The 12,876-nt window shown below is 39.8% G+C and overlaps 1 protein-coding gene across 2 annotated transcripts in view; it reads right to left on the reverse strand.

Moving 5' to 3' along the window:
- Positions 1-12,876, reverse strand: part of MAN1A2 (mannosidase alpha class 1A member 2) — a 133,765-nt gene that overhangs the window by 26,676 nt on the left and 94,213 nt on the right. For both annotated transcript variants that reach the window (XM_059838142.1, XM_059838143.1), the window contains one exon: positions 233-348. In XM_059838142.1, coding sequence (XP_059694125.1) covers positions 233-348 — 116 coding nt within the window. The remainder of the gene's footprint in view (positions 1-232; positions 349-12,876) is intronic.

Here is a 12,876-nt window from a genome sequence, read left to right on the forward strand (position 1 = left end):
TTTAGCACAATAATCTGCATCACATGTATTCCACAATAATACTTTTTAAACTACTCGAAGTGAAAGCTAGTATTATTCATCACTTGATTTCTTAAAACTTACACAATCAAAACAAGTCCTGTGGTTGGTGGTGGTTTTTCTCCCTAGGTTTCTTTTTAAAATTTAATTTAATTTCCTTAAAATCATTAAAGATTGTTCCAGTGTATTGGAAAACCCAATGAATTATAATCACCTCAATTGCATCGTCGTACATTTTCCTTGCCTCCGTGTCCATCTTGTCTGACATAAGCCAGGCTTTCAATAAATATTCATAAAAACTGTCTCCCAGCCCGCCCACGGATGTGTGATCTGTAGAAGGGAAAGAGGGAAGAAAACAACAACAAAAAAAAAAGGTTGAAGTTGTTATGTAATAGCACCTTAGATTTATTCAAAACATAAACTTATGTTTTTAAGGCCTACTGCTGTAGAATTATAAACATTTTTAGCCTGTTTAGAAAGCTGCACTGCACTCTTTCCCCTCCAAACTTACATCACAGGCATAGAACCTTCTGTACATGTTCCCTTTTCGTCATTCTGCGCAGGCTGTCCCTCATATCAAAAATGTACTTTAACCTCTGTTTTTACTTCATTCCAAAGAACCTAATTGTTTTGCTGCTAGGGTTTGGGGGTTTTATTTTTTGGTTTTTTAAGGTATATGTGAAAAAAGCATGTAGAAAACCTCCTAAGACCTCTGTACCCAGGATGTAACCAGGTCACATGGCTGGCTACAAACTGTCACCCATGAACTACACAGAATCCAATCTTTCCAGCAGACTTTTATTTCTTACAGGTTAGTTACTCAGCAGACTAATGAATTCCCTAAACTAAATGTTCTTACTGAAATTATTTTAGTCCAAAGGGAAGCAAGCTGCCTTTGCAGCGTACAACACAAGCCCTGCTCTGTTCCACTGTGCCTGAGCAGCTACACAGAGCTGTGCCACGTGCCACAGGGTAAGACTGCTTCACTATTAGAATCCACCAGCACATAAACTGAACCTTCTAACACACAGATTTCTTTTTTGTCCCCCTTTTTTCTTTCATTTTTTTCCCTTGCAGGGGTTGCCTTTCACAAATAATGTCACTGCTATTCTGTGCTGACAGACCACTTGAGAACTATCTATGTTTCTCTCTGGCTGAACTACCATCCTTCCCCACAAAAAGCCCACTGATGGTCTGGCAGCCTTGCAGCTCCTGCTCCAACCAGGGTAAGCACTGACTCAGTACACCCTTCATTCAAAAAGCAGCACTCTGTGAGATTTAATAAGTGACTCCAACCAGAATACACATAACCTTCTATTTCTTATGTTACAGCTCTCAAAACAGTAGCACCAGAACAGTCTTAGACTCCTGAAGCTAGGTGAGGGAAATGTTTAACACCAACATTGTCACAATGCCAGAAATTCACTGCCCTGAGCATGGCTGGTTGAGTCATGCAAGTACCCTTTCACTGGGTGAAGAAAAGATATGACACTTCCTTTTACAAAATACCTCAAAAAGTGGTATTATTCACAGTTTTTCTGGGATAAAGGTGCAAAAGAGAGGTTGAGCTCTCCTTCTGTTCTTTTTTCCTCCAAGCACCACCCTACCACAGCATGTCTGCTTGTCTCTGAAGATGTGAGTAGGAGGTTAGAGCTGGTAGATGCTGCTATCCTAACTCTTCTAGCTGCCTCTTGGCTCCTCTGCTACTTAAAAATGGATTTCTAAACAAAGGAAGGAGCAAGTAGAGAGCCTGTAGCTTTCCCATTTAGTTTCAAGTTGTGAATTTGAAGCAAATTACTTCATGCCCTTCTCTTAAACCTCAGAATCTCCTCGACTGCCTTTTCACACCCAGTTACTCAGTGATTATGACTTTTCATAAGCTTTCTCACCCTGAGCTAAGGGAGGACATTCAGGTCATGAGTCACTTTCTCACACAAACACAAGGGCTGGAAAGTATTCCTTCGATTTACAATTACATTCTTAAGTAGACACAAGACACAAGGGTCTGTGGTTTTCAGGAAAAAAATAAAAAAAATCACAAACTATCCTAAGACTTCAAAGCTACAATTCATGCCAGGACTGCTCAGGGACTGACTGCACAAGAGACAGTTTGAAACTACTTCTATTAAGCTGCTGCCTTGTCCCCAGCTGAGCTCTGTCATTTGAGTAAGGGATGATCCTCAGCCACATTTCCTTGACAGATGCACTCAGGTCCCAACAAAGACAGGCTGCTGAATCCTCAGCAGTGCTCTTGTAGTAGCTCCAGCTGGGAATGGGACAGGAAAGAGCAGGAAGATGAGTAGAAAACATTCATTTCCTAAACAGAGAAATCCACATTCCAGGTGTCTTTCAAAAGTCAATTATCAGCAACACGTCCCATTTCATGACTACTTCTCCAGGCAGTCATTTGAGAACTGTCCTTCTCTTCTGTCAGCAGCTCTTCTCCTTCACCTTGCTTGTCATCTTAGCCAAGAGTACAGGGAACACAGGCACCAGAAGCACGGGGGGACACAGAACTCAGAGCCATCCCCTAGAGAGCCTTTTTTGCACCTTCTTCTTGCAGAGAACAGGGCTGCTCAAGCCTCAGATTCAGATCCTCCTCCCATTCAGAAGCAGACAAGCACATGGTAGGAAACTAAGGCCTTTCAAGGGCCTTCCAATTCCCAGCAGCAGCATTTTCCTTGCTCCTTCTATGCATACCTCACTCCAGCTCTGACCAGCCCAGAGTTTTCAAGGCTCCTCTCTCATTCAGTAGTGGGCTACTCCACTCCCCAGCTGATGCCTTTCACAGCTGGACCAGAGGGAAGACCTGTCAAAAAAGGCAAACGGATCCTGTTCCTTCTCTTCAGCAGCAGGAGAAGGACATATGAAATATTTCTGGTGGGAACACATGATGGTATTTCAGGGGAGCTGGCCGCATCAAGACGCAGCTGTCTTTATGTCCTGTCCCCTCATCCATAAAAATAGCCAAAAGGGGATGGAAGTGAAAAGGAGGCCAATGCAGCAGCTGAACTGAGGTTTAAACACAGTGAGTTTTCCAGCTTCTGCAGCTGCATTAACTGCACCCTGGCAAGGCCTTCTTCAGCTTTTCTGCTAGTGTCTGCTAAAGCAGAATTTGCTGCATTTTATAAGAAGTATAAGTAGAAATTACTTAAAACACAGCTTGTGACAGATTGTGGGTCTTTGACAATTTGCTCTCACCTAGAGCAGAAATGCTAAAGAAATATTTTCCAAGATTCCTTAGCAAATATATAACTGGGGAAGACTGTAGAACTGGGTCATTGCATATCATTCTCTCCTAAAAGTAAACCTCCCTATCCAAACTTATCAGAAGGTCCATGGTGGTTATCACTCTCCTGCTCTTTGAGCTATAGCTCAGATGGGTTCAAAGATTTAAGTCAGCTCAACTCGGAATGTTTTGCTCAGAAAAATGTTTTCCACATAAAATTTACTGATGTTTTCACACTGGCCCTAACTTTCCATCTCAATCCAGAGTACTAAAAAGGAATAACTTCTGATTTGAATAACTGAGCTTACAATAGCATCTTGACACTGGGTACTCCTCAGTAAACAACTGAGAAGATAAGCATTAAGTACAAGCATTTTGAAAATTTTAAATAGATTCATTCTTTCACAAATTTGATCTACAAGAATCATTTAATTAGCTCTTTGTCATGTAAAGGTTTTTATTTTGATGAGCTGTTTTACAGTGAAATCCTGGAGTAGAATGCATTCCAGATTAAGACAAGTATAGCAAGAAGAACAGAAGTATGATAGCACAACAAATGTGGCTGAAGCCACATGTTGTGTTCAATGTATATATTTTTAGAACACACATTCCTTCAAATCAAGACATATTTGGGTAATTTCTTCATTCCGCATTTTTTCAAATGTAGGCCCAGATGACTGGGCAAACATAAAAGGATTCCAGTCAAGAATTGCTTTGGAATTCTTTTCAAACTGAAAGACACAGTAACTGCAGTTGGAAAGAATACCTTCAACTTTTGCAACCAAAAGCAATTACAAGAAACCCTGTATTTTTTCTGGTTTGTCACACTTGAAAGCATATTGTGTGCAAACCTGTGCAGTTAGTCTGTGTGTAAGGATTCTTTTCCCCAAAAAGAGACAAATAAAACCTTAATAGAAAGACAATGATATTTCAAGTTCAGAGCAACATTTTTGCTCAGCTACTACAAAGGATCTTCATCCTGTTAAATACTGGCATTTTTCTTCTTAATAAACAGCACTCAACTGTAAACAAAAAACCCTCAATGAACAACAAACCAATCAATCTCAGAGCAATACTTTAATGAGTTGTTAATGTATTGATAAAATATCTGTACTTAGTAACATTGTGTCTCAGCTAATATGCCAAAAACCAGATCTACCTCTTTCCCACAGACTGAGAGGGGGACTCTCTTTTAAAACCTCACACCATCATTATCTAATATTCCAAAGATAGTTTCATTCCAAATGATCTTATTGGTATCAGCAAGCCATGAGCTCACTGCTGACACAGTCTGAACCACAGCACAGGCAGGAGGTCAGACAGGGCGCACACAATCTCGCTGAAATGCCCCTGGATCTCAGCCCCAGGGAGGACGGAGGGTCTGCAGAGCTCTGGTGATTTGTTCTCTCTAAGTGAAACTATTTCTTTACAAATCTGGGGGAGAAAAATAAACAGCTTTTTACTGCAAACAGCTCTTCAAGGCATAGGCAACAAGGTTTCCCCTCCTCAGTGACAGGTGAGGCACTGAGACAGATCTGGCTGTTCTTTCTCTTCAAGACTAATTTTTGGGGATGGTTGTAGATAACAGGGATACTATGCATTCCCACAGCTCATCCTCATTTGTCATACCCAGATCTACCTAATATCTGTAAATAACTTCCTCCACAGCAAGCCAATTTCCACATGAGCGGCAGTGGTTCCCAAGAATACGGTTATGGCCACAGACTGCAAGTTACCAACACGTGCCACTTCCTTTTGTTTACAGGGAAAGTTTGGTTCAGTGAGCAATAACATGTTTCCCACAACTGACAGGCCCCTAAAGATAACATTAATAATGAAGCCTGTTCTAATGAAGGTCTACCTGCTCTCTAGAGCAAACTTAAGATGTGCAAATTATTTTTAGGCAGATGGCTTTAAGTAGTTAACAGCAGCTTAATGAGGCAAATTAAAAACAGTTCATGATTTGCTAAACCCTCTCTGCTTTGTGCCTTAATTGTTCAATTGTAATTTCTTGGCAAGGAGCAAGAATAAATAAAGAAGCCAGGCATTGTATTAAAGGCAGCATCTCATGCCAGAAGTGATGCTGCAGTCCCAACACCTGAGGGTGAGGCTTCCTGCTAGCCAGGAGCAGAGGGGAGCGAGCCACTGCCCCTCCCTGACCCCAGGGCACATCCACCCTCGGCAGGAAGCTTCTGCACGGCTCACTGCACATGGAATAAAAAAGATGAAATACAATACTGAGCAGAGGTATGTTTAGCATGCACAGGCTGCCCTGCTGGAAAGCAAGACGGTGAGATAACATTTGTGCAGTGCAGAAGCACAAACAGGTGGAGATGAGGATCAACTATGTCCACAGTAGTTTCAATTCACAAATTGTAACTACAACATTGATTCAGTATTTTAAACTAGAGACAGAGAGAGAACACCCAAGCAAAAAATTACTAATTTGGCCATTTATAAACTGAAATATCAGAACTGTAATCGCCACTTTTGGCTTTAAAATAAAGCAAAACTCACTAAAACCTGTGCTATACTCAGTAGACTGGAAATGCCAAGATAAACAAACCACTGATTCATTTCAACCAAGAGCAAGAGGACAGAATTACTTTGCAACAAAAAAAAGAAGCAATAAAAAGGGAGGCTGATCTTCCTCAAGGATCACAAATTGACAAAGTGCTATTGTAATATGTAAGAGAAGGAGTTCAAGAGTGGAGAAGTTAAGTGACCAGGAGGGGGTAACAAAGTGATTAGGCTAATACCGACTTTCATTAGGAAGCCCACATATCCCACCACCATTAGTTGTTCTGGCCTGCACCAACTGGCCTCACACTGCAGGAACCCTCTTTCTCTGTGCAGGAATCTTCCAAAGAATTGTTTTTCTGTTTGTCTTCAGGCTGGCTCTGATTAAATTTCAGTTCAATCTTTACTTCATGTAGTTGGACTTACTGCTCCTCAGCTGCTCTAAATAGGTGCAAGCTCCCCTCTTAATCCTTTAATCCAGAAATCTGAGGCCCTGGAAATTGCAGCTGCTGCAATTCACAGCAGAAATTCAACCTAAGGATGTCATAAGCCATAGTGGTTGGCTAAAAGTGCAAACACTTGTAAATTAACTGCAGCAAAGGCAGCCTGGTAAAAGGAGATGGAGGTGTAATTCACAGTCAAATATAAACCATGTATCACTCAGGAACACCTCACCAGCATGAGAATTTTTCTGAAAACATTCAGGGTCTCATATAACAGAATCACTTTTGAAGAATTTAAGTTAAGCATTTACCAGTTGGGAGGTAGCTGAACACACACTGCTTCCCATTCTGGTGCCACAACAGAACCCAGCAACATGAAACAGCTCGCCCAGCTCCTCCCGACCTGGGGGTGTGTGGGCATGACTGCTCAGCACCCACAGCCCTGGAGAATGGAGCAGCTGAACTCTAAATACTCCAGATGGAGAAACTAGATGTGAATATTTTAACAAGACTTGGAAAAATATGGACGGTTCTTGAGTTCCTTAACTGTACTCTTTGAAAAAACAAACTTTAATCTGAGTAGAATCACATTCCATTTCTAGTTTCATTTAGAGATGACTAAAGCATTTTTGTCCAAGTTGTTTAAAGAAACCCCAAGAGAACAGCTTGAGGCAGACAGAATATTCTAGTTGGAAGAACTAAAGTCTGGCAGCTACAAGAAACTGAAAATACAATCACTTAATGGAAAGTATTAAGCAATCTTAATTATAAGTGCTACCAGTTTCTCATATAATAAAATTAAGCAAAATTGCTTCCTAGATCTGTAGGGACTATCAAACTAAAGATTAAAAACAGTTAAACTTGCACAATTCAAGTGTGTCCAAAGACAATAGAAATACTTTGAAACAGACCAGCAAGTATAGCGAGCCAACTAATACACATATTTAGGTAACTAATGGTATTAGAATCAAAACATTTATTCAGACTGAATGTAATGTATGATTCTGTAATGTCGAAGGAGTAGCCTAATTTGGTATCTTCCAACAGACTGTACTTTCAATCTCAGGAATTTACAGCTGGAACAAATGTTTTCTTTTTTTTTTTTTTTGGTTTTGTATTCAAACTTTCCTGAAACATTGAAACATTCCAGCTATTATTTATAATTCTGGAAAGATTTAGGTCATCTCTCAGAAGACATATTCAAGAATTAAACACCAATCAACTAAATACATCAAGTCCACATACTAAAATTAGAAACATATTAAATCCTTATGTCGGTGTGTTTACTGAGAAGCCTTTTATCACCTGAAGTTGTCTTTTCAAGGTTATTACACTCACCCACAGAGCCACCCAAATGAAGCACACCTGCCTCTCAGCCAAGTTTGGAGTCACTGTAAATCCCAACTGTGTGGGCAGCTTTAACAAAGCCTCTGGGATTTGCAGTGGATTGGTGGGAAGTCACATGCATGCTTGTCTCTGATGACTTTTTTTTACTTGACAAGGTGGCTGTGAAAAAGCTAAAAGGGATAACACCTCCTGCTGCAAGTATGCACCAAAACCCAAAGAGTCCCTTGAGAATAAGAGTTCACATATAGGGGGATTGACAAATTCTTAAGGTCATTACATCCTTTAGTTTATTCACCTTAATCTTCCTTGAAGATCTCAATTCTGCTCTTGAAGATTATAAACAAGAACATGGGAGAGGGAAAGCTTTATTAGATTAAATCTAGTCCAACACTCATCTGCCCCAAATCAGCTGGCAAAACCACTGTCAAAAACTTCACCCTTCAAGTTGAATCAAGACATGGCAGTTTATATATTTACATATATATATATATATATATATATATATTTATATCTCCCACATGGAAGCAGACAGTCAAAAGTGATTCTGAGGAGCAAGGAAAGACACTCCCTGTTTTTGACGTACTTTTGGATTATACCACACGCAATACAAATCCAGGCTACTCTGACTGTTTCTTCCTCCTAAACTTCAGTCTATGTAGCTCTTATTTTTCTTCTCATGACAGATGCTTGAAACGGCGCACGCAGCCACCTGAAGTTTTGATCGCTCTGTAAGCGCTGGGAAATTGTGCTGATTTTAAGACTTGTTCAGTCCATGCTCCGTGACTGAGCTACCAAACCATACATGGACTGCATTCATCACCACCTCTCTCTTACTTGATTATATATGTCATATGGGACCATATCACACAGATCTTCAAGTCGAGGCAGTATTTTAGCTTGCTGCTACTAGGACACTCCAACTCCCAGTGGAACTTCAGGATTAAAAGAAGCCATTGGTAAGATACAGTCAATGTTCACAGAACAGAACTATAGACCCTCTCTTCTCAATGTCACCAAACTGGAAATGTTTCTCATGTGAACGCCAGCAGTTACATCCCCACGTACAACTCAGAATATGAAGTTTCACACACTGAAGACATAATAAAAAGAAACAGATGTCAGATGTGACAACAGATGTGTCATCTGAATTTACCAATCATCTAGAGAGCATTGATTGAAACACTTAAGTGCACAGCCTCCAACACATTACAGAGAAGGAATAAAATAAAACCAAGAAAGTTTAATAAGGCTGTAACAAGTTTGTAAGTGGACTTTGATAGGCTTCCCTTTCGTAAGAAACTAGTAAGTCAAGAGTGATTCAAAAATGCAGTTTTAGGCATAAAATTATCACAGAAATAATGAGGTTCCACAGGAAATCAAACTCTAAAAAACTCAAAGAGGTGTCAAAGGATAACTTTCTACTCCCCAATGAGTTCAAGTTAATGTCTTCAAAGCCATCAGTGTAAGCTCTCAAAAATATCAGGCAGTACCCTAAACATGCCAGACTTCATTACTACAGATGAACTTACTGAATTCACAGTAAATGACAAAGATGAGAAAGACAAATGGAAAAGCTGCTGTGGGACAAATCACAAATTCTAGATATTGATGCACTCCCCACCGAGATCATGCTCTAAAAGTATAGCTTGGTGGCACAGCAAAATGAAATATTAATCTCTTTGCCAATGTAGCAATGTATGCAAGCATTCTTATAACCCAAAGTTACACCATATCCAAATCCTCTCTTTAGGAATTATTTATAGACACTCCTTTTCAAATGCATAATTCATATACATGTTTAACCTTCCAATAACACTAGAATCTTTAACACACTAAACAAAGCTTTTATTTGTTCACCTTTTTCAGCATCTTGCTCAGCAGACCAGCAGAGCACCTTAACCTTGTAGTCTTCTAAAAGCATATTCCCTGTAATGCACAGTTCTGTTGTATTTCATTAAAATAAAGTTTTAACAGATTATCTTGCTCTTGGCTTCTAATGAATAAACAAATTTGAATGCAGCTTTTTCCTGGAACACAGCTAATTACATTTGTACAAGGCTGTAAAGCAAAAGTGCAAGGGGAATTCCCCAGCAGAGATTACACAGATTATCTTCTATTCAAAACACATGCATGTTCCAAAGGACAGAACAACACAAAATAAATTGGAGAGTAAAATTAAGGACACCTGCCAAGATAGCAGAAGAAATTAAATTGCAAAGAACCGCCCCCACCTCCTCATATGCAACAGCATGCCTACTACTGGAGGTCTAGAAATACTGAGGTAATTTTATTTGTTCATAATGTAATAAACTGAAAGCAGATTTCAAATAGCAAAACCTCCATAAATAAATGCTTACACAAATGTCCAAACTATCCAACGGATCACATATTTCCAGTTCTAGAAATGATGTTCCAAACACGAATTAAAAAAGAAATTTACTTGCTAAATCAAGTAAATGTGCAAAAATGCAGTCAGGTTGGGAACTACTCTACATGTACTTTTACAATATGCATTTATTTTACTTCTGCACCATTTCTATTTAAGAGAGAGAAAATCTTTTCCTTATGCTGAAGGGGAAAAATAATCATCTGCAAGTATTATAAATTATTACGCACAAGTCCAAACAGAAAGTAGTTATCTGATGAGTTTTGGAAAATTCTTTGGAATATACAAGGCTGACTTGACCCAATTCCCTTTGCTTCCTTTTAGGTTACAGATGTTTTGCCAGCACTTGACATTACATTTCACAGTTTTGTTTTTCCTGACTCATGGCATTGCTAGTTTCTTTAAAGAAGGTACAGGTATTAATAGACAGAATTTAAGATACTCCTCGTGCTAAGCAAGGCATGTAGTAAATAGGTAAGGGTACAAGCGAGAATCATCTTCACAGTTAATGGAGATTATGAGCAGTTTCAGCTGGCAAAGACAGGTTTTCCACAACTAGCATCTTTGCACTATCTCTAACCACACTATCAACCTGGTAATTTATGCAACAATTACATTTTTATCTGAAATATTTATCTGCAGTATTTCTTTAATCTTTTCAAAGGCTACTTCATTCTTCAGTATTATTCACTTCACCTTGCCATCTGCAAGGGTTTTCATCTCCCAGAGGCAGGTGTAAAGACTGAAAGGGCTTCTTGCTTAATTTTAAAAATGAAAGGCCCGATAACTGATAAATAAATCAGGATCTGGATTTCAATCTCTGTAGCACCCTTGAAAGTTTGCATTTTAGAGAGTCACTCTCCCTATGGATCAGACAGAGCTCCCACTGACAAGGCAATACCCTTCAGCTGACATGCTGATTTTTCTCAGTGTTTGCATTCTCACAAGGGGACGCACAGAGTGCGACAGCACCTTCTTCTTCAAAAAGGGTCTGCAGATCATAGTGGCTGGAAGGGCTGGGTGGCAGAGCACAGAGGCTGATACTGGGTCCCAGGGCCCTAGGTTTACGTGCCAGCAACTGAAAATACCCGTGTGTGTTTGTTTTTCTCAGTGAATTTGATCCCGAGTGCATGTGTACTCCATTAGCCAACTCCCAGCTGAACAGCAGGAGACCTGCACATGAAAAGACCCAAGCTCTGTGCTGATGGCTGCAAGGTCCAGGTTGCAAGCACAGGTATTGGACTGAGAGCCTCTGCTAATATTTGAAGGGTCCATGAGCATGAGGATACTTGTGAAGGGCACAAGCCCATACATTTACTTGACAGTGAACATAAGGAGGAGGATCAAAACCTGGCTACCTGTGGGTATGTTGCAGGTGAGTTGTGGCAGGACTACACGAGGGTGCTGCAAAGGCAGGGCTGTTGGTGGCTCTCTGTGTGGGCAGCTGCATCAGTGTCCTCTTAATGCACCTCTGGGATATGTCCTGACTGCAAATGGGAACTTCAGCAGTCACATCCATCACAAGGGGATGGGGACACTTGGACCTGGCTAGCCTTCAAGAGCTGGGAAGGAGGAATCCCCAGGTCTTGGAGTCTGTCAAATACAGTGGTTTCCTTATCATCTTTAACCATGTTATATACATTAACATCAAATTTATTTTCACTGTTCCTTCAAATTCTGAAAAATAAATATAGACAGATGGTGCTATGTATTTGATACCATATTGTATCACAAATGAAAATAGATAGGATGCATTGCTCGTGGTTTGTCTATTTCCTGCAAGAGTTTAAATGAAGCCTTTTGCTTAATTACTTTGCTCAGCCCAAGGGCATTAGCCTCAAACCAGCTGTACAGACAGGCATAAAAAACCTGGAATATTCACCCAGTATTTCCACTGACTTAATGACAGTAATTTATTGGTATTTTACAATGTTTGAAAATTCCACCATTTTAAAAGAAGGGTAAATCTAACACAAATAAATTAAATCTACAAATGCCTCCTCCAAGTAGCCTTTTAAAATTAAAAGTGCTTGGTTTAATTTAAGCAGTTATTGTTGAAAATTAAAGACCACCTGAAGAAAATGCAATAGGCACATCCATAAAGATATTTTCTTAAGTTTATTTGAAGGCCAGTCTAAAGCATGACCAACTGGGAAAGAGAGGATGTAAACTTCTCCCATTCAGCCATCCCGGGTTGTGCCTCTACCTACTCTGTAGTAACAGGTACTGGAAGCTGCAAGAAAGTGAGAACATCAGCAGAGGGGGCTAAGGTAGTGCAACAGGCTAAATAACCTGTGTGAATCTTCTTATTGTCTTTAAAGGATACCTATCACTTTGACATGGGAGACACCATTTAGATTTAGTGCATTTAATACTCTGATCACTTGTGATCAATATCACACTGTCAACGAGTCCTTAAAGAGATGATGACAGAGTGTCCCACACTGGGCTTTTAACCTGGACTACTTGCAAGTCTGAGTAAGGGGCTTGTTTTCTGTAAGGAGACATGAATAAAGCAGCAGAGAACAGACTGTAGCCTGAATGTTCATCATATCAGCATTTGGTGGTGACAAATTTGGTGTCTGCTGCTACATTCCTAATAGCAATGCTCACCTCATGCACTGTAAATTCACATGCTAGCTTACTTCACAGCAACTTGTCAATGTGCCCACATATCACTAAGGTGAAATAAACATATAAGATTAACACAGTATGACATTTCTGCTTATTTTCTTGCATATGGAAGCCATATTTGGCCTAAAACCCAACTTTAGTTAAACTGACAACTCTCTTAGTAACCAATCCAGGTAGTTCCATAGGTAGCCCAGACGCAGGAAATGAGATTTGAAGTTAAGAGTAATTAGAGATCCCCTTCAATAACATTATTACTTGCAAGAGATGTTGGAAACTGAAGAAATTAAGTAGTTTATTTT

This window comes from Haemorhous mexicanus, chromosome 2 (assembly GCF_027477595.1).
Source record: "Haemorhous mexicanus isolate bHaeMex1 chromosome 2, bHaeMex1.pri, whole genome shotgun sequence".
Taxonomy (NCBI): Eukaryota; Metazoa; Chordata; class Aves; order Passeriformes; family Fringillidae; genus Haemorhous; species Haemorhous mexicanus.